At 46.6% G+C, this 27,647-nt stretch overlaps 1 protein-coding gene across 2 annotated transcripts; it reads right to left on the bottom strand.

Annotated features, from left to right (window-relative positions):
* Positions 1-1,688: 1,688 nt before the first annotated feature.
* NDNF (neuron derived neurotrophic factor) lies at positions 1,689-24,965 on the bottom strand. Of its 2 annotated transcripts, XM_030480505.1 has the most exons (5): positions 24,911-24,965; positions 24,382-24,543; positions 5,616-5,804; positions 4,503-4,627; positions 1,689-3,741 (listed from the first exon to the last, which is right to left on the bottom strand). In XM_030480505.1, exons 2-5 carry the CDS (start codon positions 24,399-24,401, stop codon positions 2,348-2,350), a joined length of 1,728 nt encoding a protein of 575 aa, XP_030336365.1. In that variant the 5' UTR covers positions 24,402-24,543; positions 24,911-24,965; the 3' UTR covers positions 1,689-2,347. The 2 variants fall into 2 exon arrangements, with proteins under 2 accessions (XP_030336365.1, XP_030336367.1); XM_030480507.1 differs by lacking the exons at positions 24,382-24,543; positions 24,911-24,965 and adding an exon at positions 22,760-22,951.
* Between the last annotated feature and the right edge of the window lie 2,682 nt (positions 24,966-27,647).

The following is a 27,647-nucleotide window of genomic DNA, read 5'->3' as shown; positions in this document are numbered from 1 at the left end:
AAACAGAGCTGGAATGGTGTTGAAACATATGTTTTCAAGTAAACATCGAAATAGGCCAATGGAAGGGGCACCATTCCCCAGAAAAATGGCAGTAGCGAACAGAGAAATGCTTAAAAACGTCAAGTGCTGCCTTTAACTGAGGGATTCAGTAGTTTTTTGGACAGTGAAATGTGGGGAAGATACCTCCCTGGCAACTGGTGAGCTAACACTGGGACTGCAGTCGCCTTCTTGAGGGATTCCCAGCTGCAGTTACCTACTGCTCACCTACCCCCTGGCACAGTGATCTAGCGGGTGTGTGTTACTGAAGCCTTTAAGACATCAGAGGGACGTTTTCAAATCAGGAGAGATCATCTCTGGAGAAATCTGGATTTCAATTCTTAGGTTTATGATATAATTACGTTAAACACAGCAGGCATCTTCTGATCAGTCTCCATGAGGTATCTGCCCTTTTCCTGGAGATTCATCACAACAAACTCAGATGTGGAATGGCGTGGGAGCCTGTGCAGCCACGAAACCCTCTGCTGCTGCCCGCCAGCCTGCAAAATGAAATATGCTGGGGACACAGAGAGGAATACCTGAGCAGCTCAGCACTACAGGGCCAAGGAAAACTGAAGCTCACCTCTGCAGGGGTGGAGTGTTCTCGTCTCCCATGCGAGCAGCCTAAAAGGAATCTGCTTTTGGCCTTTAACTGGATTTTGGCCCCTTTCCCTCATGCCCTGGTCTCTCCACACATATCTTCAGAGCCCTGAGTGGGCTGTAAGTGCAAAAGTCATGGCAGTGAGATATTTTGTGTACAGGCACCTAAGGAAGAGATAGAGACTCTTTGAATAGGCCCTGACATCCACTGCCTGAGTGCTGTGGACTGAGACATACAATGAGACCAAGAAAAAAGGGTCTCAGTTACCCGTCCTGGGGCCCTGACCGTACTGTAATACGGGGCCTGAGGCAGCATGCATCCTGCTCTTAGCTGCTTCCAACGGGCTGGTCTAGTTACTTCTCAGAAGTGTGTTTTCCATTAAGCAGCTCTACACGAGTTTTTGAGTCAATGAAGGTGACACGTGGAAAAACAAATAAGAAAATTTAGAAAAGATGAGATCCAGACATTTAATATTTTAAAGAAATCTACACAATGGAAATAACTGCAACTCAAATGAAAGTACACGGTTTTTCTTAGCGCTACCATTCTTGTAAATGGAAAAAAATAATCCTCTCAGCTTATTATTACTGCGGTCAAACCCAGCAGCATCCAGAAAGCAAATGTTTTCAATGATAATCCAACAAAAATAACAACTGGTTCTCTGGTGTGTTGTTTGGATTGCATGGTCTCTCTAACTCAGGCTCTGTGCTCCTTGCCAAGCGCTGGTGACACTCACAACCACAAAACAGGATCCATTCTTACCTGGGACAGGTGAAGCTCCTCCGTGTTGCCTTGCTCCTTTAGAGCTTGTGTCACTGTAGACTCAGAGTATTCCACAAATACCCCTCCCTCCACAGCCTGTGCTCCCTTGCAGATTTTAGCTAACTCAGTAACATCAGTAGTTCTACTGGACTTGAGCCACCTTGCCCAAAAAACCAAACAACAACAAAAGAGAGGTACATCCTAGCTGAGTTCAGTTCAAGTTTCGGCATTCCTTTTCTGTCCCCAGGTCTGTTTGCCCCCTTCAAATGTCAAGAAAAATGAAAGAATATATAATCTAGTATTTTTAATTTTATGTACAGGAATATAACATTATGGCAACTTTGTACATGAAATACATACAGTATTTAAACATGAAAATCAGCTAGGTAAGAATTTACATTAGCAATGAAACTGCTTCATGTGCAGCCCAGTTAATACGCAGTTTAGATTTGTACTTTATTGGGGAGATATTTTATTAGTTTACAATCATAGAAACATAAACATTTAAAACAAGACTCTATAAAATAATTTACAGAAACCCTACCATCTACACTGAGAGAAAGGGTGTACATCTGTGAGCTTTGTGTGTGAGGAACAAGGTGGACAAATGATGTATATATTTCAGCCTTTGAAGTATAAAATAATTTAGAAGCAGTTCATGCAATATGGAAGCAAAGGAGTGCCACTTCCTTTGAGGTTTCCTGCTACCTTGGACATCTACTGAGCATCACATGTGGGTCACCGGACACATGATAATACCACTGGAGAGCCCCAGCCTCAGTTCCTCCAAACAATTACTTATGTAAACATAAATACACAAGTTGATATCTTTTCTACACAGTACAAATACAGGTCACAACTTCTCAGCTGTGCAAGTAGTCAATCTGTATACTTGGAAGTAGCATAATGTTCAGACCAGAGTTCCATATATTTCTATGTACAAGGGCACTAACAGAACTTCCTTGTTTTCACCAGTTTGCTCTGGTATTTCACGGAGTGCCCACCATGCCCTATCACATAAACATCCAGCAGGTAGGACTTGCCAGGCTGCAGGCCTCTGACTGTCTCTGTGGTCACTGCTTTCTGGATGTTCTGGCTGTGGAAATACTTACAGAGAACCTTTTCCGATTTCTTCCTTGTATCTGGGCCCAAGCACTGGTTCTGCTCTCTTTTCTTCTGCTCTTCATTGTAACTGTCATCCACTTCCCTTTTATAGATGCAGAACTTGTTTCTCTCCTGAGTGCCCAGCCACGCCACTGTGACCGAAGAACACGTGCGGAGTTTGTCAAAGGCTTTGACTCGTGTATCTTCAGGAAGAGAAGGAAACGACTGCTTGTTAGGCCTTGTTGTAGCCAGGACCTTCAGCATAGAAGCACCTTTTTTGCTTCCTTTCAGCCTAATCAGATATTTGGCTTTTGCTTTTCCCCGAAGCTGGAACTGCCGCACACCTTCCACGTTCTGAGACAAGAGAAGTTTTCCATCTCTTCTAACCTGGACCTGAACAGCGTCCAGGCATGAATGAACGGAGAAGGTGACTTTCTGGTGAGATGAAACTGGAGCAAACCGTAGAAATTTGGCTCCCTTCCTCTTGATGAACACATCTGTAACTTTGCCATCCTTCAGTTCGACCATTTTCTGTTTAGCCTCCTCCTTCGTTCTGGCGAAGGTGCCTATGTATGCGGTGCTCGTGTTAGTGTTGGTATTTACTGCAAACATGTCGAAGTAGTACTGCGTGTCAGGCTTCAGGTCAGACACTGTGAAGATGTTCTTGTTCCCGATACAAACTTTATGGAGGTCAACTCTCGGCTTTGAGGGTGTTTGGCGCCCAAACTTTGATGACGATTTCAGGAAACTGCGTTCTTTGCCAGAGTTGTTGTCTGAGGGGAAGCCAAAATGGGCAAAGTCAAATGGACTGAAATCCAGACCTGGTTTTGGAGCCATCATAAAGGCATCATCAGAACTGAGCTTGGCTTCAACAGCACAGAGGCTTTTGAAGTTGTGTTCTTTATTGATGACTATGCAGTACTGAATGGGCTGTTTCAGTAAGGAGGCGGTAGGACTTGGCTTCCACGCCAGTGTCACTGTTGTACGTCCCAGAGAAGTGACATCGATTCTGGGATCATAAGGTAATTCAGGATAAGGTTGGTCCGACTCCGGAGTAGTGGTTGCATACACTTTAAAATGTGTATCTTTCTCTGTCGACAGCAGATCTAGTTGGTATAAACCAGATGGGGAACTAGAGGACACAAAGTACTCAACATCATTGCCTTTGTAAGAGAACAGCTCTGTGCCTTCCTCGTTAGTAATCTGCTGTTTCTGTTGCTCGAGAGGCTCTGGTTCACCTAGGTTAGAAGCAAAGAAAAACAATAGAGACACAATCTGTGAATATGAGAAAATAAAACTCTAACAGACACTTCTACATAAAATACAAAAGTGAGATGAAAAAGGAATACTTCTATCAAATCAGAGAGGGAAATCGGTTTGGCACTCAGGTTAAAACCAAATGCCATAGAAATTGCACCTGACCACTACTAACGGAGTAACAGAGTCTTGCGAATAGTAGCTAATTCCTTCCACTAAAGTACCACTACCTTCAAGCACCCAATGTGCAGTTCCCAGGGGGAACTGGCTCCACTGCCCATTTCTGGACTTGCTAAAATTTTGTGCCTGAATACAGCAGAGGCCAAAGGTGCGTACACCATACGATGTGCTGTGTAGGACATTTCAGCACTTGTGCAAGAGGGTCTGGAAACCAAAGACCTTTTCTCTCTTGAGTATATGAGCCAGTTATATGGCTATTTCCATATAAGCTCCATTTCTATAGACAAGTACCCTCCAAGGGGAGAGCTCAGCCCTGCTGCAATGCCAGCCCTGTCTCTCCAGCTCTTATCCTGTGTACACAGCTCACAGCAAAGCCCCCATGAAACCAAGTTACTCTGGGCAAACAGTTTGTTGTGGCAGCATCCAGTGCACTCTGTAACTATAACCTCAGCTTTTACTTCTACTTTTTTACAGCCCTTTTCCTTGTCAGGTTTGAGAGGCTTCAAATCTTTGAGAAAAGCAGGTCTCCAAGGTGCAAGGGAAGCTGTCAATGGTTTGTTACCTGAACCTTCTCCACTGGCTTCCTCAGGGAGCTCTTGCACACTCAGTTTCCACTCCAGAGGGGCATCGCATGGTGTTACTGTCACTGCTAAAGGAGTGTTGTCCTCTTCAACCACAAAGAAATACCTAGAGGAAGGTTAACAGACCCATATGTCAGTAAATCCTGAAGGCAGCCAACTGGCAGGGACTGACTTGACATGATTGAGTTTGATCTTAATAGGGCAACAGAGACAAAAGTGCTACTTATAGGCAAGCATGTGCAGAGGCAATGTGGACAGGCTGGTGAGCAAGAGCTAAAGAAGCGAGGGTAGTTGCCCTACGAACATTTTGGTACACAGCAGAGGAGTCTCTGGCCTCCTGTCCTCCCCTCTGTCAGCTTCATGTTTTACACCTACGCTAACTATATACAGCACAAATGGTCACAAAGCTAAAAATGGGGGAAACAGGATCTGCCCTGGAATTTAGGGATATGCTGTTCCAAGCAGGACACACATTCTATGCTAGGTCCAGGTGAGGGCCCTAGAAGATAGATACATGCATTCCGCTGTCCTCCTGCATCCCCCTAAGCACTACCTGTCAATTATTGTAAGGTGTTTCTCACTGGCGAAGGCTGAAGGACGTGTGTGACATGAGGAGGAAGGTGGCAATGCTGCTCTTCCCTGAACTCTTTGGGGCCTTCCCAGTCTAACCGCAGTACTTTCTGACCCTTAGGGTCGAGGCTGGGAAGCGTGGAGTTCAGACCAGACTGGCTTATATTGCTTCTTTAAAGCACAATATGAAATAATGAAGAGAGACAATTGTGGTGGGGTAAGCCTGTAGTTTCTACTTTCCTTCCCGCTCCCTTTGCCTACAGACATGGTTAGTGGCCTCACTTCAGGGAATTTCTGCGGTCTGTGGGAGCTCTGGGCTTATCCCAGAAATCAAATAAATTGGACAGACCCTCAGCCGGGGAGGCCAGATTGGGATGGAAGCTCGCATAGTTAGTTATTTCACCAGACAGAAGACTGGCATTTGTGTTTTTCTGGTTTGGATCTAATTCTTATTTCAAAACACCCAGCAACTAAAGCTGGTATCTTCAAAGTACAACTTCCTCTCTTGGGCCAGACAGAAATACCTTTTAGGGGTGTCTCGGAAGAGGTAACTGCTAATTTCAGCTCCATCTGGGATGACGGATGAATCATGGAAAAATGCCTTGTCCCGGATCTGCATTTGGAAGAGCTCCTCATCTCTGGTAGGTAACTTCTGGGGCCTGGAGCTGAGCGGCAGCAGCAGCAGGAGCAGCGGGCAGCGCAGCAGGAGCATCCTGCAGCAACGACAGCGAGTCCCACCTGAGAAGGGCAGCACCACGTGCAGCGGGAGCTGCCACCAGCTTGTCCCACACCGGTGGGTGAGACCACGGTGAAGCACCGGCCTATTTGTGACCTGCAGGCGCTGACTCAGCTAGCTGCAAACTGGTGCGGCCCTTGTGGGCTGATTTACTGCGGAAACCTGTAACAACATCGCATGTGCTTTATGTTTTGCAGGCACCTTCCCTGTAGAGCCATACAAGCACTAGGAACACAGACTGTAAGGACTAAGCTTCCATCGTCACAGCACTTGGATCAACCATGTAAATGAGATTCTTCCATCTTGAGCTGTAACCGAACGCAAGCCCGCACACCGCTTTCACATCGGGATCTCTCGCCCTCCTTAACAAAGAACAAAAGCCTTCCACGTGCTTTGGTAGCACTACAGTTTGACGTTTTGCCACACCAGAAACAGAGCTCACTGGACACGGGAGCAGCAGTAAGCACAGAGCAGATGGAGAGTGTATCAGCTCCACTTTCCTTAGGAACTTTTGGTTGGGCTTCCAACAGTCCTTTGAAAAGTAAATATTTCCAGTGAAATTGTTCTTTATAAAAACAGTGAATAGGAAAACATGTGATATAAACCGACGCATATTCAAAGCACATTGGTATTAGCATGCAATTCAGCAGGGCTTAATCCTCAAGCCTGATGGGAATTGCAAAACACAAAAGCAGAGAATCCCTTACAAATTAGGCATAATAATTCATAATCTCAGCCTTTCATTATTTTGTCTACAACTAGGTCAGTAATGACTACCCTAACATATACAGTGGGACAGCCTGGAAATCTCCTTTCAATACAGTAGATGATCTCATATATAATGGCTCTGGTATGGGGGGGGTTGGTAAAGGGGAAACAAAACCCATTTCTAGTACAAGTACAGTGAGTTTAAATCGCTAAATGATAACATTTTTTAAAATTGGGAAAAAAAGAGGTTAGAGCATTACCTAAACTGTGTTAGCCACTGGCTGTGGGGAGAAGCATGAAATAAACCTCAAAGTAACTGTAAGCCATAAGTGACACGTACTGAAAACTCCCTTGCCGGGATGCAATTTTATCTTCACCTCCTTTCGCTCGTGCTGTCCCTCACACCAAGGACTGCTGTGCCTTCCTCAGCTTTCTCCCTACCCAGCCCACCACGTATTCCTATATTTGCAGCCAGATCCTCCCCTTCCTGAGTGGAAAACCACAGGAAAGATGAAAGCAAAAGCCTGAGGTTCACCTGGCAGAGCTTCCCCCGCGGTCCCGTCCCAGATCAGCACGGAGGCCGTGGAGGAGCTCCGTGCCCGCTGCAAGAGCGTGAGGGGCAAGCGTGCCAGGGAGCCCTGCAGTGAGCTCGCCGGTCGATGGCCCCGCCGTCTTGCAGGGCAGCCCTGCCTCTGCCACAGCTGCCAAAAGTTGTTTTGCAGTTGGAGAAGGCTGCACCCTTATTTATTCGGCGATAACCTGGTGACAGTAACACATGGCCACAGTTCCCTGTTTGCAGGGCTTGTAATGCTTCATGTCCAGCACTCACGGGTCTCAAACTGTGCGCTTCATTACTGTTTGGGATATTTTAATAACAGGTCACTGCAGTGCTCTGCCCTACAGAAGGGAAAGGAGGAAAGGGCTTTACCTAAGACATGCGATTGCTACTTCTAGTTAAATCTTGATTTAACGTTCCCAGCGTTTGTCAAAATTTATCCCAGCCAGGTCCTGACTTAGCTTTTGATGACAACAGACATATTTCCTCAAATTCAGACTGAAGTGTTGATACTTATCGGCAAAGTTGCTGACATTTGACCTTTGGGAGCAAAGATCGTAAGTCAAAATACTTGCTGACTTGAGTCACCAAAGTCAGCAGAAACCTCCTCTCACACAACACAGGACAAGTTCCGTGTGCTCTAACATGCTGTTTATTGATTTTTCAAGTATTATTGTTGGCCAACAGGGAAGAAATTCTTTCCAACTTAATCACAACAGTTACAGCAGATTATTTGGTTAGGTAACAAACTCTGACACTTTCTGCAGACAGCGTCCTCCGCATGAACCTCTTGAAATTGCAGCCTTGTGTATTCCCACAGACAGTTCCAGTGCAATGTAACCTCTGTTAAAATAAATGATTTTTGATTATGGGACTACCCAGGCTGAGCTTCACTTCTTCAGTAATTCCACTAGCTAATTCACTTGAAAAACTCCTGTAGACAGTGTTTCTGTCCCTGTTAACAGCCGCAGCACAGAGACAAGGTACAGATTTGTCCCCGATTTCTTCATCTAATTGTAAAAGTATTTTGGCTTAAACATAACTACAAAAGACTCATTAAGGTTAGTTCTGTGATTCCTGCCCAGGCTGGGCAGGCTACACTGGCCCATCCCATCCATGAAATCCCTTGCAAAGTTGACAGCTGTTACTAAAAAAGAAAACTTTTATAATCCTTGTTCCTTTACAAATGAATAGGATTTTGAGTACTTTCCTTTTCATATATCCAAACCTTGGAGGCTTAAAATAGCCCCAATTTTCATGCACGACACTTCCAAAAGTGGGACACCTCAACAGCAAAGAGGCATCCAAAACTCACTCACAGTTTCTGGGAAGCGTGCTGTCAGTGCTACACCATCCTTTCACATCAGTTAATAAACAGATGTATTTTTTGCAGCACAGTCATTATAATCTGGTAGTTTTAAGCTAAATCCTCTATAGCTCGCTCATGCAAAACACCAAGAGGAAAGCAGAATACTCATCTATTTGTCCCATGTTTCTTTCTGGGCAAGTTCAGCACTGGGCAGTGACTTTGACAGTCTCTCTCAGAAACTGTACTTGCTTCATGTGAGCACATGAATTGGTGCTCTCCCACCCAGCCCTCAAACTTCCAACAGTTTTCTTGTCTTCATGTGCCATTCCCCGAGATGCTTCATTTTTAGAAGCCAGGTACAAGCTGAGGCCGAAGTGCTGCACTGTGAAACCATACCAATTACGTGAAATATGTTGTGTGATTTTTTCTTCTCCAGACTGTGCCACCTCCTAAATGCCATTTATTCCCTTTTCTACAAGTTTGTCTTGTTTTCTTTTCTTTTAAACTCTGAGTCAATATTTTATTGATATATTCCTGCTGACTGGAGGATTTGCCTGCTGTTTATCACTGAATTTAAGTGAGTGCCAAAATAAACAGTCCTAAGTGAAATAATAAGCACCGTTTTCCTTCTCCAGGATTGCAAAACTGCCCTCTAATGGCCCAGTTTTACCTCTCACTTTTTCCCCAAATTCTACCTAAACTGAGTGTGGCGGGTGGCCGCAGTTCCCTTTTATTTTGACCTGGAAGGTGGCAATCCTGTCCCCAGGTGAGCAGCCCCCAGCCTTCACAAACACTCCAGCAGCAACAGCTACACCTTGGAAGGGTACTTGGAAGTACTTAATGAACCTGTATGTATTGATCTAAATAGAGCAACAGATGAGAAAAGCATGCTGTACATTTGGAGTGGGATATAAATTATTTTAAACACCTCAGGATTTTACCACCTTGCCAGAGGTTTGGGTTTGGTCTTTTTTCCCTTCAGAAAGTATAAACAAACAAAAGCAGCAGTCTGGACATTTTATAAGTCTAAGCTGTAAGCACATACATGAAAATTATCATTAAATCAGATCACAGATTTGATGATGATGATTACAATTCATTCCTATCTTTCTAATGGTTTCCACTTGGGCAGTGAGCCTTACCCAGCCTTTCCAAAATCCCGTCTACGCAAGCCTTCTGCCCAGCCTGTAAGATCTTTGCATAACAAACTTCATTTCTACAAAAGACTCATTAGTAATATCTAGATAAACTGCAATTACAAGCAGAAGTGGAGAGGATAACGGGATTTGCACCTGGCTTATGTTCCAAGTCTGGACAAATTAGCCGGAGCTGCGGCAGCACCTCGCGGGCTCTCCCCGCAGGTTGTGTGATCACCAGGACAGGCACAACCTCAACCAAAGCCAAAACCAGGTGGTCTCAGGGGCAGATAAATCATCTCATTTTTTACTTCACAGAGCAAGCCTACAGCAGTTTCTGTCTGCTCCAAGCAACACTTTTCCAGCAAAATACAGCAGTTGTGCAGGATGTACCCCATGAGGTACTGGAGGCTCCCTTTTTACATCCCACCACAGAACTCACCCAAACAAGCCGAGAATACCTTTGGTTTGAGATCAAAGCAGCTGTGTCCTCCTATTCAGACTTCACTGTGCATTTATTGCCAGGAAGGCTCAATGTCATCAGATACACCTACCCTCCACCAAAAGGCAGCAAGAGGATTGGCTTCGCCACGTGCAGTGCCAGTGCTAGCAGCAAGTCAGCTTCAAGCGCCTCGATCTAGGGAAATCATTTGCCTTACTTCTTAACTGTCTGCAGGTCACAGTGACCTGTAAAGGATTTACAATAACAAAACAAAGAGATCAGGGTTTACCTGAAGCAAATGCATCTGGAAGAAATAAACCCTAATGTTTAATTACAGAGCGTGAAAAGTGCAGGACTGTAATTTAGCAAGGATAATTTCAAGGTACTGCCTACCACAGTGCTTTTGCCTTGCATTTCTTGCCTTTTTAGTGTGCGGATGGTTCACTTTTTTCCGTCCTCACGTCCTATTTTTGTGTGTTGGGTTGGTTGTTTTTTTTGTTGTTTACATTACCCATGCTGCTTCTCATAATAAATCTGTAGATTTATTGATGTGATTTAAGTCCAGAAATAAAAGGGCATTGTGTGACTTCTTCGACTTATTATAGGAACGCAGCAAGTAAAAAGACTGTGAGCTTTTCCATTATACACCTCATTTCCAGAGATGTGTAACACAAATAAATGCACCTCAGCACACAGAGTTATCACCTCAGCAACAGAGGAGTTTAAAAGCACCTACCAATTCCAACTGTAATACAATTAGTTATTTTTGATGTGCAAACAAGGCAAAACAATGCCTTTGAAATTTTAAGTACTTACTGAGAGCTGCTTGCTTTGTTTGGTTTAGGGGGAGACCAGAGGGGGAAAAGGGAAGGCCTGGTATTTAATACTTACTATTCCCTAAAGGATCTGGAAAATGTTTGGTATGCTTTTCATTTGGATTTTTGGGTTGGTTTTTTTCAAAAGCAGCACTCTTGAAAACTTATTGTCTGGTCCTGCCTCGTGCCTGAGTAAAAGCATGGGCCATGCAGGGCTGCTCACCAGGAGCTTGGCCAGCGCAGCCCCAGCCAGCCCCTCCACTGGTGGCGTGCACTAGCCTAAGGCCTTTCCCTACGGAATAGGGTGGGACGAGGAGCACAGCCCCGACAGGGATGCAGTAGTGCTGTCTCCGTGGCTTTTAAAGAGAAATATCTGGCTTGACATGGGAGCTCCTGTTGACAGGAGCGGCTGCGACTGGGAGGGCAAGAACATTTACAGACCTGTAATCCATGGATTAAAGCTCCTCAAGTACGCATGGACGTGATGGCTTATAATGGTGCCTTTGAAGCATTTAGGGTCCACCGTGTCAATAATCTGTGGATTAACCAACAGCCTCTTGCAATTCCAGTTCAACCCGCAATTCTCCTTTGCTGGGAGTATTGTTTTAGCAAAGCAAATCACAGTGGCAAGGGGAAAATATCCAACTATGTAAAAATAAGAAGGTATGAAGAAATAAGGGTACATTCCCACCAAATCTTAATGAACAACAGTGGCAACGAACTACAACTTAGGGGTGAGGTTAACTCCAAAGGGGTAACATTGTAAAATGCAGAGCTGTCTCAAATTAGACATGTTGAAAAGCAAACATACTCAGGGAGATATAGTATCAAAAAATCAAATTTTACATGGACTATTCTGTTTCTAAACTGAGCCTTATTTATTTTTCCACTTTTAGTGGAAACAGATTCAACTCTGATTACATTGAATTTGCCATCCTGGAGCTGGTGGTAGCTGGATGCTTCAGAAAACAGCTGAGCCAGGAGATGCCATTTGGGACACTTGAGGAAATGCCTCATAGTTTTTCTTGCTTTAATCAGAGACCACATACCAGCGCTTCCCTCCTTCACAGCCATTTCGACCCATGCGGCTCAGCGCCGAGTGTCAAAACCAAACAAACAGCGTGTCCCCAGCGGCCCCTATACAATGCTCAGTTGTTCTCTCCTAGCTCTCCTTGCGAAAGGATGGCAGCAGCGCGGGAAGAAGCGATGTGCTGGAGCACTGGGTGTCAGCCAGCCAGTGACTCGCCCCCCTTGCCAAACTCCACTTCCCTTGGCCGTTCTGGCACAGGCTGCCCCATGTCCTTACCATCGTGCCTGCTCATCCTCCCAAGCCCATACAAAATCCCCAGTGGCTGGACATTGCTCCCAGAGAAGGCAAGCATCACAGGGCAGGTGACTGGTACCGGCTCTTCCAGAGGAAAAGCTCATGTCACACACCCTGCTCAGAGAAGGGGAATTTTTTCCATGGTGTCAGTATGGGTTGAGCCCCGGTAGGAGAAATAAGAGAAAGCAGAGAAATCTTAGTTTGCACAACTCCAGGCCATTTAAGATAACCAACCCCAAATGCCATGTAGCTCTACCACAAATCTTTCATCAGAAGATCTGGAGGTGTTTTATAATGGAAAGTAATTATTATCCCCTTGTTACGAGCAATAAAAGTGGGGCAGCGACTTTCCTTGTTCAAGGAAATCCCAATATAATCCCTTCCTTTAATCATAAAACAATAGCTACTTTCCTTGGCCAAGTCATTCTGCCTTCAGCACAGCAATCTGTGTGCACGTTACTGCCTCTCCATAATAAATTTCAGCAAGGGGATTAGCAGGGAGGAACATATGAACAATTACAAATTACAACCAACACAAGCATGTTGGTATTTGGTACGGAGTTTCCCACTGTTTCTCTGGAATACTTCTGAATGACATTATGAGCAAGTGCCCTTGCCAAAACCCGCCAGAAGCAGGGATGACTGAAGTGTCAGGGTATGATAAACAGCAGGAACAGAACTGGGGTCCGTGCATCCTGCCACCGCATCCTCAAACCACTGGGGCTTGTGGCTGAGGGTCAGAAAGAAGTTTGGAAAGCGCTAAAACATAAACCCAAAGTCATTTAACTGCATTAACCACTGAAGGAGTTAAAGTTGCTTGAGCCATTCCTAGGGTCTGGGGAATACAGCTGGCCTGGCAGCTGCCCGCAGCCAACAAGGTGCTTGTTAAAGCGGGGAAAACAAGGGGCTGGAACAGAGCAGGGAGCTGCGGGAGAGGCACTGACAGACGAGGGGCTGCAGGTCACCGGCCTGACTTGCAGGGCGCAAGCAGGGGGAAGCCGAGCCTTTGGCAGCTCCATCAACGGCCAGAGCACTCCTGGTTTGCGGAAAGCTGTGCCGTAAGCGCACTGGAATTGCTTACGTGCTTCTTCCCTTCTGCTTTTTGGTGAAAGATTGAAAAGGGGAAAATCGCTGACTACTTTGAAGCCTTCCTAAGTGCACAGAGGCTGATTCCCTCGGCTTCCATCAGACATGCAGCTTGCTTCGGCATCAGGAGCACCACCACACATGTACACAGGATTACAAACCACAGCCAGCCCAAATACATCAGTATTCCTGCCCACTTCCCTACCTCTACACACACAGTCTTCCTGCACCAGCTACGCAGAAATTCCCATTTGCAATTTTACTGTATCTTCCTTTTTACTGCCTAGGGTTTCTCAGTGCTTCCAGGCTAAGCAGTAACGACCAGTAATGCCTGCAATAGCATGGACAGTAACAGCAGCAGCTCTCCAGGAAGCTGGAAGAGCTGCTCTTCGCCAGCTGGAAGAGCAAAGCAAGACAGCAGCTCCAATAACAATCCCTATTACAGTGCTCATGCCCAAGAGGCGATTCTCTGACCCCGCATTAGTTTGCAGCGGTGTCTTGGAGCAAAGACACAGCAACGGGAACTCAAACAGAAACTGTAACAGGCATCTGGCACCAAATGCAATTGTAAAGTTGGATTCTAGATTTTTTTCAATGCAGGAACAGTCATAGTTACCTAGATATGGGACAAGGATATAGTGGTGGGCATAGCTGCCTTTTAAGGAGAAAATACAACTTATAGGAACAGAGGAAAAAAGTTATTTCTATTTTATTACGTTTTTCCTGTATTTTTCCAATCTTGTCCCTGTGCTGCTTTTAACTACACCTGAATCATGTAATCCAGATCCTCAGCTGACTTCAAAGAAACTATGACTTCTGCCAAATCAAGGGTCTAGCCCATATTACTTACAACCACACTAATACATGTTATGCTGGTAGGTGATCCCCAAAACTTTACAATTCTTTAATTCTCATCAGAATCCAATATTTTCTGATTGAACCTACTGTCCAAAACTGGGTTAAGCTTCTATATTATCTGCCTTCAGCTTTAAAGGCATGCAGAGGAAATCTTAGGCCCTACAAGTCCTTAATGAACCCGTAAGGTGCTTTCTCATAATGATTTGTAACACATCACGGTAATTCACAGATGTTGTGTCTCATTTTCCCTAGTTGGAAAAGGGTTGCTGAAAATACGTAAACATTTGTCAAGTGCTTGAAAATGGAAAGTATCAAATGTAGTGCTAAAGATACTGATATTTACATATTTCTAGCAGCAGGCTCAGCATTAGAGCTGGCAGACCTCAACCATGGTTACAGCAGCAAAGACCTTCTGAGGCTCAGCATGGGTACCGTCCCCCCAGCTGATCCCCACCATCCTTAGAAGGCATCGCACACAATTTCTGGGTCACACCATTAGCTCTGGTGACTTTCTCCAAGGCCGAGTGCACACGAGAGCCCATTGCAAGTGGACCACATGACAGGGAGGACAATCAGCCTCACCGCTTCTCCTGGGTGTCAGTCAGAAAACTGACTCTTCCGCATGCTCACTTCCGTACGCTACCTGGGTAGGGAGGAGAAAAAGCAGGAATGCTCAGGCTGGCTAAATTTTGTTTACTGGCATTTACTTCCTTAGCACCCTGCTTTAAAAAAGACACAGATTCCTATGGAGAGCAACTCAGCAAACTAGTGAAAATTGTTAGCTCCATCCCCCTTTTCCTAATCCTTCCACTAGCCATCGGGATAACCGACAGCAGCGAGCACACACAATGCTCATGAGGGGCAGGGACCCTTGCAGGAGGAGAGCACCTGTATAGTGCAGGGATGGCTTACTCAAGGCTGATGCAGAAGCAGACAAAAGATTTAGGACAAGCGTGGCCATGTGCTGGAGGAGCTATGGGTGCATGTAGCCCACATCCCTGCCCTGAGCTGCTCACCCAGTGCCACTGGACCTCTCCAGGGCTAAGGAGCCATGCGGCAGTGAAAGGACTCACCTCCAAGGGGCAGAACGGTACATATCCAGAGAGATGTGGCACAGCTATGGAGATTGCTGCCACATGTGGGCCTATGGTCAGAGCTGACACACGCATCTGTCTGAAGAGGTTACAAGACACCTCAAAGTCCAACCAGTGCTCGCCAGCCACGAGCTCATCATATCAAAGCAGGATAGAGCATGCTCAGGAGCTGCCAGTCTTCAGGGTGGCTTTCTAACACTTTCTGGGTTTTCTAAACAGTGGACTTCTGCTGAAAAGTCTTTTCCCAAGTGCAAAAAGATGGATGTTCTAAAGGGATGTGCTGCAAAAGCTTCAAACATGCCAGGGTCAACTGCGGAGCTGTGATAAGGGATCTCAAAAATCAGATTATTGAAAGGGTCAGTTTCAGCTCCACTCTACCGCTGGGCCAGTGTTTATTTGTCCAGGCTGGCAGGCAAAAGGTTAGTCCTTTATCTAGTTACTGCGAACAAAAGCAGAGGGAACCCATACAGGCAGATAGGTCAGGCTGTCATGGGTGAATGAACATCCAAACAACCCCAAAACTTTCAAGCCTTCTTATGGCAACCATACATCCTTGGCTGACAGCAGGGGAGAGAAGAAGGGGACAGAGGAAGGGGAGAAAGGAAGGGGAGAGAAGAAAAGGAATTTGTGTACTCAAGGATGGCTGAAAGGCATGCCAAGGGCATTTCCTTTCCCAAAGAGGGAAGATGTGGTGAGAGCTGTGGCGTGGGACCCAGTGTTGCCTTCTGGGGATGTCCCGTTGCTAGCAACTGGAAATGGCTGCAAGATCCTTGGATGAGAGTTACTGCTAAAGGACAAAGTGTCATTTCAACATCATGGTTAATGCTGCATTGTAAAAACCAAAAAGCTGTAATTAAAAGAAAAAAAAATCTGCTCTTTGGTCCTTTGTCCCCTTCAAGGCATTTCAGCAGGCCCAAGGGGTTTGGGCTGGAGCTGGGCAGGGAGCTCTGCCTGTGGGGACAATGCCCCCAGGTTCTCCTTTATCCTCCCCACATGCACATTTCACTGAGGGCCATAAGTCAGGGTCCACACAGTCCCTGGATGAACAAAATCACGCCAAGCCCGTAGTGCCAAGTGGGGATGGCCATGAACCAAGGGAGCAAAAGGCTGAGCCAGAACTGTGTTTTAACCTATTGGAAGTACATCTCGCTGATGTGTATGAATTCTGCTTTTTTGTGTTAAAGCCCTCATTGCCTGGATTTTCTTATAAACACTTTGCAATTGCTTTGTCTTAAATGAGTGGGAATTAGAACACGCTCCATAAATTAACATAGTACATTTCTTTCCCTGAGCCTGCTGCCCTGCTATCACACTCTTGCAAGAGATGTCTTATACCCTTGCTTTAAATACCTGCTTAATTCAAATGTTAAGTTAGATTTGTTCACATGAACCTACTTATTTTTACTAGTACGAAATTTTTTCGACTGTTGTACTGTAACAGGATTATAGAAGTTTTAATTGACTGACATTAAATCTTCCCTACAAAACTGTAGCTTTAATACCCCCTAGGATTGTTAGATTTTTATTCATTATTTCTCGTTACAGAAAAATCAGTTTGAGAGAGCCCCTAGGGTCTTCCCCAAATAAGGATAAGATCTTATTAGTCCTACAAACCATACTCAAGTAAGTAATTCTTACCCGGGAGAAAAAGCCTGCGGGGAATTAAATGCAGATTTAGTAGCCAAAGGAAGAGAAGGAATGGGGACTAGAAACCGTTAACGCTGCTCACTGATGTTTTCCTTCACATCCAGAGACCAGCTGGCAGCTCCAAGACACTTGGCTTTCCCGCACCGTCATCATCCCGATCTGTAAACGCTTTAATTTGCATCAGGTTTCTGGATTTCAAAACGCTGAGACACGTTTAGACTGTTTGACTATAAACAAATTAGCAGTAAATCTGCTGCACCTAAACAAAGTAGTGAGAGAGAGAGAGAGCACGCTCACGGCTCCACGCTGTTCTGGTTGCTTTGCAGAAACCATCTCTCCTGTTTAATAATCCCTGCAGGCGTGTGTGGAGAACACGCAATCCCGTCGCACCTCTCACCGGCCTCCCCACCAGCCTCTGCAGCAGGAGCAGTGGCTGGTCTAGCGCTGCTCTGGTTTGGCATTGAGCAAGTTAAAAGTGAGGAAGATGAAAAGCATCGGTTTTCTCACACCCTAATAAAGTTTCAACCCCTTTAAAGTTACTTTTCCTTAAATCAAAAAAGAAAAAAAAAAAACCCTTCCAGAAAGCAATACGCTCAATTAGAGGAACAATGCTTTTCCCCTGTAAATCACAGGGGAAGTGTCGGCCTCGGTGGTGTGTCACGTTGCGAGCGTGCGAGGGTCACGCTGGAGGGGCACTCATATCCGGACCCGCAGAGGGGGGAATGAAGTGGGAAAGATAAATTATTGCCTTTTGTTTTTCAGATTTCCAGGTGCTCGCAGTAAGGACCCACTGCTTCTTATCTCAGCTGTCACACAAGCAACAAACATCTCTCCAACTACTGAATTTAATTACCCTAAAACCAGAGTGGTCCTGATTCAAGCCGAAACCTGAACAGCCCTGCGTGCTCTTGAGAGAAATGCTGAAAATGCTGTGGTCACCTCAGCACTCACCCCGGCCCGGGTGGAAGGATGCAGCCCATGAAAGATGGTCAGCAAAGGACTCACCTGCATCCCGCTGGTAACTCGGGTATATTTTTGTTTACTGGAGCAGTCGTGAACTGGGGACTGGCTTCTCGAGCCACTTGTGTTGCTGATTACTCAAACGACATTTAAAACCCATCCTGTAAAATGTCTCCCAGAAGCTCATAATGTTTTTGGTGAGGTTACAGTGTCAGCTATCTCACACATGAACTGAAAAAGATCACACCTTGCCTGCTTCTGACATGTCCCGCGCAACTGATGAACTTCCCCAGCGTGCAATCGAAGCCATCTATGCAGTCATGAGATTTTTGGCTGGTTCCTGTTATAACCCTGTGTTAACATTTACCTTTCTCCCATTCAGTGCATATTGCAAATTAGAAAATTAATTATGAAAGAACAAACTTCTTTTTAATATTTACTTTCTCTCTCCCTCTTATTTCCAGCTTCAAGCACATTCTCCTGGAGTTATGATTTATTACCCTGACCTATTTCCCAATCCAAGGGCAAATACTTCCTCTCTTAATGACATCTTGTAAAAGTTTTCAAACACATCTCCTCAGCCTTCAAAGCTCCTTCCACCCATTCATGAGCATTAGCTTGAGTCATTTTCTCTTAGGCAGAAACTATTTCTATTTGATATAAGGAAGATTTTTGTCATAGGAGTAGCGTATTCGCAGTCACGGTGTAAAACAAAGAGCAGCGAACACAGCTTCTATACTCTGCGTTTTCTCCAAGGTGATGCTCACTCACTGCACCACTCTGTATTTAGCAGAGCTCAAGCAGTGCTTATGTCCCTTCTCACTGGTCTTACCTAAGATATTCTCTTTCCCTTAACATAATTCTGATTTATTCTCCCTTCACTCCAGTCACAGTCAGTGGCACCAAAATACAGAGCTTGTCAGCATTCAGTATCACCCTGGGTTCTCCGCAAGCATGGTAAATATTAGTCTTATGGGCTGTCTATACACTTTCACACAAGCCTTATATTCTAAACACAGATTTCTTGATATATAATTAGTCAAGATTATAATCATTGATGCTGCTGGGCATTCCTACCTGTACGTGCACCCTTTTAGAAGGGCTTGCAAACTTGTTTTCTCACACAAAGGAGGCAGCCCTTCCCTCTTTCCGTCAAGTCTACCCTTCTCTGCATTTTCTAATCAAACCGAAAGCAAAACTTCCTCCGTTACTTTAACTCTCACTAGTGGTTGAACTGGTAGCCCAGAGCAGCTAGATAGTCTTCCACATGAATAACATGAGCCCCTTTGGATGCACTGACTGAGAAACGTGCCGTTTTCATTAGACTGCCCTTAATGCAGAAAAGGTGCATGTTCGGCAAGGCCGAATGGAAACCTGACATCTCTGGTGTGTCCATCAGTACAAATTAGTGCATCTGCCTCCTGCAAAAGCAAGCGGGGACTGAAAAGATATATACACACTTTGTAAAACAAAATAAAACCAGCTCTAGAAAGAGGCAAGACCCTGAAGGAGGACTGAAATAGCCCCTGGAAAATAGTGAAGTAATGGGCTTACAGTTTTATTATTCATATAAAGTTTAGTGACTTCAAAATGAAGGCGAAACCAAACAAGACTTGTTATCCCACTAAAATCTGTGCTGTAACTGAAGCCAGTACCCAGATGTTCTGTGGTAAAATCTGCTGCTTCACTGCATAAAAGCGCCCCATACCCTGACGTACAGTCCTGGCTTGCCTTTATCCAAACCTACTTAAATTCTGGATTATTTTCCTAGCAATCTTTTAAACTGCCATGGGAAGCATAAAAGGTGGTCTCCCACAAAACCATTTGGTACCAGCTTGAAATGTAACCATTTGCAGAAATAAATCAGGATTTCTTTTTAATAAACTGTTTATCACCAGCCTTTCAGAACATAAATTGTACAAGAAAAGGCAGGGTCTGAGTTTAATAAACATCTCATCTTTTTATATATATTAAAGCAGGAGACCCTGGCATGCTCCACAGCAAAACACCCAGCAAAGACTCCATCCAGCCCTACTGAAGCCATGAGATGGGGAGCAGAAGGTCACTGCATGGGTGGAAGCTCAAAACTACACTGCAGCCAAGATGAGCCCCTAATCCCCCGGCACCATTAACCCACCCATTGGTAGATTCAGCTCTCAGGGCACCTCCCAGGAAGGGATTTATTCCTTCATTCCCAGGGCAGTCTAAGGTGGATAAACCTTGGGTGGAAAAACCTTCTAAGGAGGACAAAGTGGACTTGAAGACACCATTTCTGCCCCTAAACATGGTTTTGGCATACAAGCAGAGAGACCTTTCGGAGCAGCCCAGGCTCTCGCCAAGCTGGCTGGGATCAGCGCAGCACCAAAGGGCTCCAAGGAGCAGGTCGTGGTGCAAGCGGAGCTGCAGCACTGACTGAGCTCGCAGCGCTGCATTCCCAGCCCAGCTCGCAGGAGGAGGAGAGGCGCACTGGAAAAACCGCGGCAGATGGGCCGGAGCTGTGTGCCGGGAGCTTTAAAACGTCAGCTGAACGCCGAGTATGTGGTGAAGGCATTCGAGCCGAACAGGGAAGGCAGCACAGGCGTTATGTGATTTTGAACAGCTTGCTTGACAGTTTGCACCATATTGTATTTATAAACATTGGGGAAACCTAAACGCTTTGCCTTGGCGTTTCCGAAGTAGTCATCCACAACAAAACAGGCACGCGGGGCGATCCTACACAGTTCTGCCTCACCTCTGTGACAACCTCCTTAAAAATCAAAAACCGGGGCCCGTATTAATCTCTGTGGGATCAGCATCCCACACAGTGCTCACATTCCCTCTTCAACTGCGCACCAAACTCCCCCGGGGGGCTGGGGCCTGAGGTATCGCACTGGCTGGTGACACCATGTCACCCGTGTGCCACCCACCGCCTGCCAGGGGTGGCTGGTGCCAGGGAGGAGCTGGCTCCTCGCACAGGCACTGCAGAGCACAGCACAGCCTGGGGCAGACGCAGGACATGCGGGGCTGTGATGACACGCTGCAGTGCCCACCCTCCACAGGGACAGCGTGGTGCACCCGCAGTCCTCGTCATGGAGTTGTGACAAGGGCTGAAGGAATTTCTCAGAGGTATCATAAAGCTCTTTCAAATTAAGAGGGACTTATTATCTGCTGACACAGAAAGTCCACAAGGAACAGGTATCATTTGCCTCATAGCAGGATGAAACACAGCCAGGGTACTCCAAATACATCTATACAGTACCCACACATGATGCACTACTGCACATTTCTGCTTCATCACATTTTTAGTGGTCGAAGTATAAGACAAAAATCTCAGTGTTTTAAAAAGTCCTCTCCTCCTTCAAATATTAACAAGTTTTAAATTCTAGACGTTACTCTAAGTACTCACAGGGACTTCTAGTGGTACTAGAAGGCTGACCTCGACAGCTCTCCTCTTGCAGGTATGTGGTTTGCTACAAGGTAGGAGAGCGAGGCCGCGACTATGAGGCGTTCCTGACAAGAAGCAATCTGAAATGCCATTCCTAAAATAGCTAAGAATCAGCGATTTTCAGAGTAGGCTGAACTGAATCACAAAGTTTTTCTCCCTACTGCCTTACAGCACGGCAAGGGTGCCGACAATGTCTAACACCCAAGCACTGTTTTTACGGAAAGCAGGTTCTGGCCAAGCCAGCAGTGCCCCGCCAGGGTCACTAGTGTATAAATCACTCACCACCAACTGCCCAGGGAGGATTTCACCCTCAAATCACTCATCTCTTCCAGTTTTACACAGATACAACTCCATCAGCTCGACCAAGCATGAAATTGGTACAGCTAGCCTTGAAGCCCATCTTAAGATGTTGCTGGATGGGGCTGCCAACACAGCCTGACTGTAGGATGCTCCAACGGAGACCCGATGCCACACTTGTGTCGTTGAACATTGCCCGCTGTCTGCTCGCAAACAGCCGGCCGCGCCAGGGAGACCTGTGTATTTACACTGGGGACCTTGCCTCCCCTCTAACCTTGTCTCCTACAGCTCAGTCAAGCCACAAGAACAGCGATACTGCTTAAGCGTTTTAATTGCAGATTGTAACGAGATGCTAACCAGACCCTTCGGTGGAGAGGGAAAGTCCAAGGGACACTACAAGCTTCGAAACCTGCTCCCTGCAACCAGCCTTGCAGCAGGTCCCTCACCCAGGTAGGTGTCTGCCGGGATGATTTCCTGAGCAGCCCTGGGCAGCACGGCACAGACTAGACTCCTCTCACCCCCGGCACCAAGCTAACGGCTCTGGGGAATCGGGGCACGTTACCACTGAAGTGTTAGACACATCCAGAACAAAAACACTCAGAGAATCACTGCTTCTCAAAGATCTGCACTAGCCTTTAACTGTGAAGGTTTAAATACATAAAAGTTATATCTGCAAGCGAATAAAAAACGCTTTGTAGCCATCGTCTCTACGCTGTCGAAATAAAATCACGACCCAAGCTGCACGTAGCAAATCTCACTAATTACAACCCACCGTTGAGTTTTCTGTCTACTTTTCTGGGTAGACGCTCTTTCCCCCCCCCAAGAACAACGTACGGTGCTGGATAAGCCGGAGCCGCTGCCTGCCTGGCGCACACCCGCTCAGCGGCGGCGCCCGGCCGCCGGAGGACGAACTGAGGCTCCGGCGGCAGCCCAGGCTGCGGCGCACTGGCCGCCGCGGGCTGACAGAGAGCAAAACCGGGGAGAAAACCCCCCAAACCTCAAAGGGGAGAGGGGAATCGAGGGGACGCCGAGGTCCCACGGCAGCATCGCGGCGAACCCGCAGCGGAGCAGTGCCGGGACGAGGGGCTCTGCGCTGCAGCCGCGGCTGGGGGGGACCGCGCCGCGCCGGGGTGGCCGCGTCCCACGCCCGCCCCGCGTTGGCCGAGGGGTCCCATAGCCGGGGGGGGGAGCACCGCGCACCAGCGTCCCGGCGGCAACTGGGGAGGGGGGGGCTACGCAGGAGGCCCCGCTCCCCCGCCCCGGGGCCGGTGCTTACCTTGCGGCGTCCGGTCCCGTCCCGTCCTGTCCTGTCCTGTCCTGTCCTCCCGTGAGGGAGAAGGCTCTTTTTTTCAGGGGTGCGGGTGTCTACTTAAGGCTCCGGCGGGAATGGGCTGCAACGGGGACTGTGTCCCGCAAGTCCCTTCGCGCTTTATAGCCCCTTCCCTTCCCCACCCCTCCCCGCGGGGGAAAAAAAAGGAAGAAAAAAAGGGAGGAAAAACAATCCAACCCCGGGAAAAGCAGCCGGGACCCCCCAGGGCACCCGCCGCCGCCCGGGGTGAGGGCACGGCCCCGGCTTCGCCTCCCGGGAGGACCTGCGGGGCGCCCGAGCGCCGGCAAAACTTTGCAGGAGCGGCGCGGAGGGGCGCGGAGCGGCGGCGCCCGGCGCGTCTCGCTGCTGCCGCCCGGGGCGGGCGGGGGTGCCCCGCGGGCGCGGCCGCTCCGCCCCGCCACCGCGCCGCTCCGCGGAGGGGCGGGCCCGCGGGGAGTCCCGGCCCGCGCCCCGGGGGGGTCCCTCACCCCCCACCCCCTGGGCAGAGGCGCGCAGGGGCAGCGCCGGCCGACTTTGTGAGGTGGAACTCCACATCCATCTTGGAAGCGTTATCCTGCCCGAAAGTCGGGACGGGCGGCTCGGAGGGACGGGGCACAGTGTGGGAGAAAGTGGCGGGGGGAGGACAGCGCGCCCGCTTCTCCTTTTCACGCAGCCGCTGCTTGAAAGGGCTGGGGTTGAGGGAATGCTGCGGAACATCCCAACAGCGATGGATGCGGGAGAGGTGGCCAGGGATGCGTGAGAAATGGGATTTAGTAAACACGCCTGCAATTTACCAACTGCAACCTCTCACTCTCTCCCTCGTTACGTTTCGATCAGAGGCAGCTTTCAGGTTCTGGGAGCGAGGGACATTTTTCTTACTATTACCTGGGAGTTGCAATGAAAAGGTGGAAAGTATCCTTGGCCATTTAAAACCAAAGCCCTCTCTCTTTTTGCTTCTTTTTTGGCGCATCAGTCCTAACACCATCAAGTGCTACAGAAGCATTAAACAATTATCACCAACAGCAGCTGGTGGGTAATTTCCCTGAAGGTAATCATTCCTTCCCTACTACTTCAACAGATTTGGGCAGCGAAAACAAAATAAAACCTCATTTTTTTCAAAAGACTGCTGAACAAATCTGATGGCAAAGCCTCGGTGGAGGGATGCAAATTGTCATGTTCTGTGCGGTCACAATCAGCTTCACTCTATGAAGCCACAACCCCCAAAAGAGCTCATGTCTCCAGGGACACATAACTGTCCAGACCTCCACTAATTGCCATTAGTTACTGCCACTTACCTCCCACTCCGTCAACCCACATAGTAGCCGGGTTTTTCACAGCAAGCCAGCAAGCAATCTGCCCAAGGGTCTGCTCAAAAATGCAAGTTCACCAAAAGAAACCCAGGATTAAGAAAAAGAGCCCCCTGGGAGCCCCAACCAGTTATCCTTCTGTTTTCATATCTCTATTCTTACATATTTCACAACTATATTGATCCTTTTCAAATAGATTCTAGGGTAGGAGTTTGGGGAAGGAAGGAAAGACATAGAAGTTGAGCATTAGTTTACACATGTTTAAGGAGAACCTAAAAATACCTGGTATTTGCACACAGCATCCCGACTTCTTCCTTTCTAGAGGATTGTTTGCCTCCAACTGCAACACCTCGATAAAAAAAAAAATCCCAGCAAACTACACGTGCTCCTCTTCCGCTGAAGAAGATGCAGAGATTCAATCATCCAAAAAGTGGAAGAATCTGACTAAATAAGAAAGCCAAAATTAGTAAAGAAACCCCAGTGCATTCTGCCTAGTTTCCCCCCAAGCCCTTGGAGTGTGCAGGAGCCAGCCGAGGGGGATATGCTGAGGTGAAGGCAGGCAGCTACCTTCGGGTACGATTCGTGGCACAACAGCCTTCAGTACAGCCTGCAAAAATGGCTGGCTCTGGTTTGAGGTCATTAGAGGTAAAATATTGCTACCCAGACGAAGAGCTCTTGAGGCTCTGCACTTCACACACAGGCAAACCGATTATTTTTATCCCGAGGACAGTTTTAGTGCTATTGTTCTTAGAGGGTATTACTGTTTGTGATTTCAGGGGAAGCAAGATGACATCCCTGGGATATTATTTACCGAGGTATGTGAAGACCGGCTCCTCTGCACGCAGATAACTCTTTTTTTGGATGCTTGCAGTTTCACCTCTATCACAACTGTAAATCTCTGTCGTGATTTAAAGCATAACAGTTAAAGCCCTTTCAGAACAAGCTCCTCCATTCTCAGAATTTACAAGGTACAAAAATATTAAACACACATATGGAAGGTGGGTTTGGGATTTAAATGCTGAAAGTTACGTGAATGCATGGGAGACACTAGGGCAGCCAGTTAAATGGAAACTAATGAGAGCCCAAAATATGGAAAATTCCCGTGAGTTGGTGACTCCTTTAACTGTCCCCGGTACTAACCCAGCACCAAGGAAACTGGTATTGAAATGCTACCCCATGAATCCAGAGATGCTTCACGTTTGTACAGTCTTTACAGGAACAGGTCCCAGGCATGGCAGGGACAACACGCAGGGCGAGAAGTCTTTGACTGCAAAATGCTGTTCCTCAAGCTGGTGTGGCAAAACTGAGAAACTGTTTTCTCAGGGAGAGAAGATCAGCAAACCTCTAAATGACTTGGCTCTGGGCATTCATCTTCTCCTTCCACCCTCTCGAACACTTCCAGGGAACTGAGTTTTACCAGCAGAAACGGGTGCAATTTCAAGAGCTGCACGCTAAATATTGATGAGAACCAAATTATTCATTCACATGCAGTCGCAATCCTTCTCTGTAGCTGTGGATCATTTACTTGGGGGCTGAAACTGTTTTGACTCAAGTGAAGCAAATAAATATCCAAAATTTGGAACATCTGTAACTGGTTCACAAAGGCGACTGTAAACTGTCTGGGTAACAGTTGCGCTCTTCACGGTTTCACCATGCCGAGAGCCCCTACTAGAGCAGATGGATAGGTGCTACCAGGAAATATGCTGCATGTTATGTATTATGGAGAAAAAGAGGAGGGAATGTTTAATAAGCTATCCAGTGAATAAATCTGAATAATAAATCTTTCCAAAACAAAAATGGAAATGGGCAATTGGATATTCTAGGAGGAGAGAAAGAGGGATAATTCATCATATAAATAATTCATTGCAAATTTTAGCACCCAGTGCTGCTGTGCATTTGGTACGGAGGACAGATGACACTGTGTGTGCTTGCATGCGTGTGTTTAATTGCATGTATATATAATTTTTTTCACCCAGTTATGTGGTTCTCATTGTGATGCAAATCTGAAGATCCATTATCAGTAATCCATCAATTAGCATTTGTTGCTGGGAAAGGGTGTCGTTATTTAGTAACCTCAGAAAGAGAGATACCAACCCAGACTTACCAATCAATTATGCCTCACAGGCCATGATGGGTTTTAGTTATGCAGCATCACACAGTGCTCATTCTCTCAGAAGAGGAATAGGCTGAGCAGCAGGGGCCTCCAGAGGCACCTAGGAAGCAGCTGGCTCGGTGGCTGCCACTGCCTTCCCCAGCAGAGGAAGACTGAATGCCCAGGTAGAGTCTGAGCAGCAACAGCATGCAGGTAAGCAATGAAACTGAAATAATTCACTGTAAGCATAAAGATGACGCTCCTATTTTCAGTAGAAACCCTGATTTTGCTTGCCTGAGGCTCAGCCACAGGTTTCATATGAGTAAGAGGTCAAGTTTTCCTTCTGCCTGTTAGGCAGCAAGAGGGTACTGCTTGAAGGAGAGTGACCTGTATGAGAGATGATGGCCTTTCAGGGCAACGCATGAGCCTGTGAGACCATCTTGCCCCGGTGTACTGCTGCTTGGCCAAGCACAGCCCAGGCAAGCAGGCGGGCAGGCAGGCAGCACTGTGCCCAACACATTGCCACCGAAACCCAGAGCTACTGTGACCAGCGGTGGGGTCGTGTGAGCACCCTGCAAGCGCCCTGCCGGCTCCCTTCTAGCATCAATTATGGCCTCATGTTCCAATAAGAGACATTTTCTATACCTTATCTTGAGAAAAATCAGAAGTATGTGCAGCAGTTGGCATGCAGCTTGTGATTTGCCTCAGTGTGTCTCCTGCATCACTTAAAAGTGCTGGTGGGAGAAGGGTACAAGAAGACACCTTAAAGGCAGAGTGTGGTTAATACAACTTCGTGACACCGTGTTACGTGCCCTCCAGGCTTTACCCAGCTGAGGTGTAAACTGACACATTGCTACTGACCCCAAGGAATTACACATTTAGGCTGCTCTTAACTCATTACTTGCCTATTTTATCCAATTACGGTTTATTTATTAAGATAATTTTTAAACTCTTTTGGTGTTGACTGTTTTACACCTCTAGTGCATGCTTTTTAATCCTACTATTTTATGAACTGATTAACAAGACTTTTTGCTCCAACAGTACAAAAATAAAACCACAAAGGTAAATTATGGTCCTATTGAATTGAGTAGCCACCACTGGCATTTCCCGTATCATCACTGGAAAACACCTGCTGTTAGACACTACTGTAGCACTTGTTTGATTTTGCCAATTCCAATATAATATTATAAAACCAGAATAAAGATGAATAATTTCACTGTAAATCCCAAATCTGCATATAAAAAATAATGGCAAGCAAAGCTTTCATGCTCCAAGCATTATTTCTTAATCATAACCTCATTCTACTAAGAAAAACAATGCTATTTCACACAATTTAAATAATCTAATCTACTTTCCAGATAAAATTGTTAACAAACCACTGATTTAATCTCAAGTGCCCAATAGACCCCTTAAACTCTGATGCAATAGATCTATTCCTCTAATTAAAACAAATGAA

The sequence above is a fragment of the Strigops habroptila genome, chromosome 3, assembly GCF_004027225.2.
Source record: "Strigops habroptila isolate Jane chromosome 3, bStrHab1.2.pri, whole genome shotgun sequence".
In the NCBI taxonomy this organism is placed as follows: Eukaryota; Metazoa; Chordata; class Aves; order Psittaciformes; family Psittacidae; genus Strigops; species Strigops habroptila.
This window is presented reverse-complemented; position numbering and strand designations above follow the sequence as displayed.

Excerpts from the sequence above, each read along its gene's own strand:
- NDNF (XM_030480505.1), bottom strand. The coding sequence starts at position 24,401 with ATGCTGTGTGCAAATACCAG. Across the intron at positions 5,805-24,381 it reads ATGCTGTGTGCAAATACCAG|GATGCTCCTGCTGCGCTGCC; the intron begins GTATTTTTAGGT and ends TCGTTGCTGCAG. Across the intron at positions 3,742-4,502 it reads AGCCAGTGGAGAAGGTTCAG|GTGAACCAGAGCCTCTCGAG; the intron begins GTAACAAACCAT and ends CTTCTAACCTAG.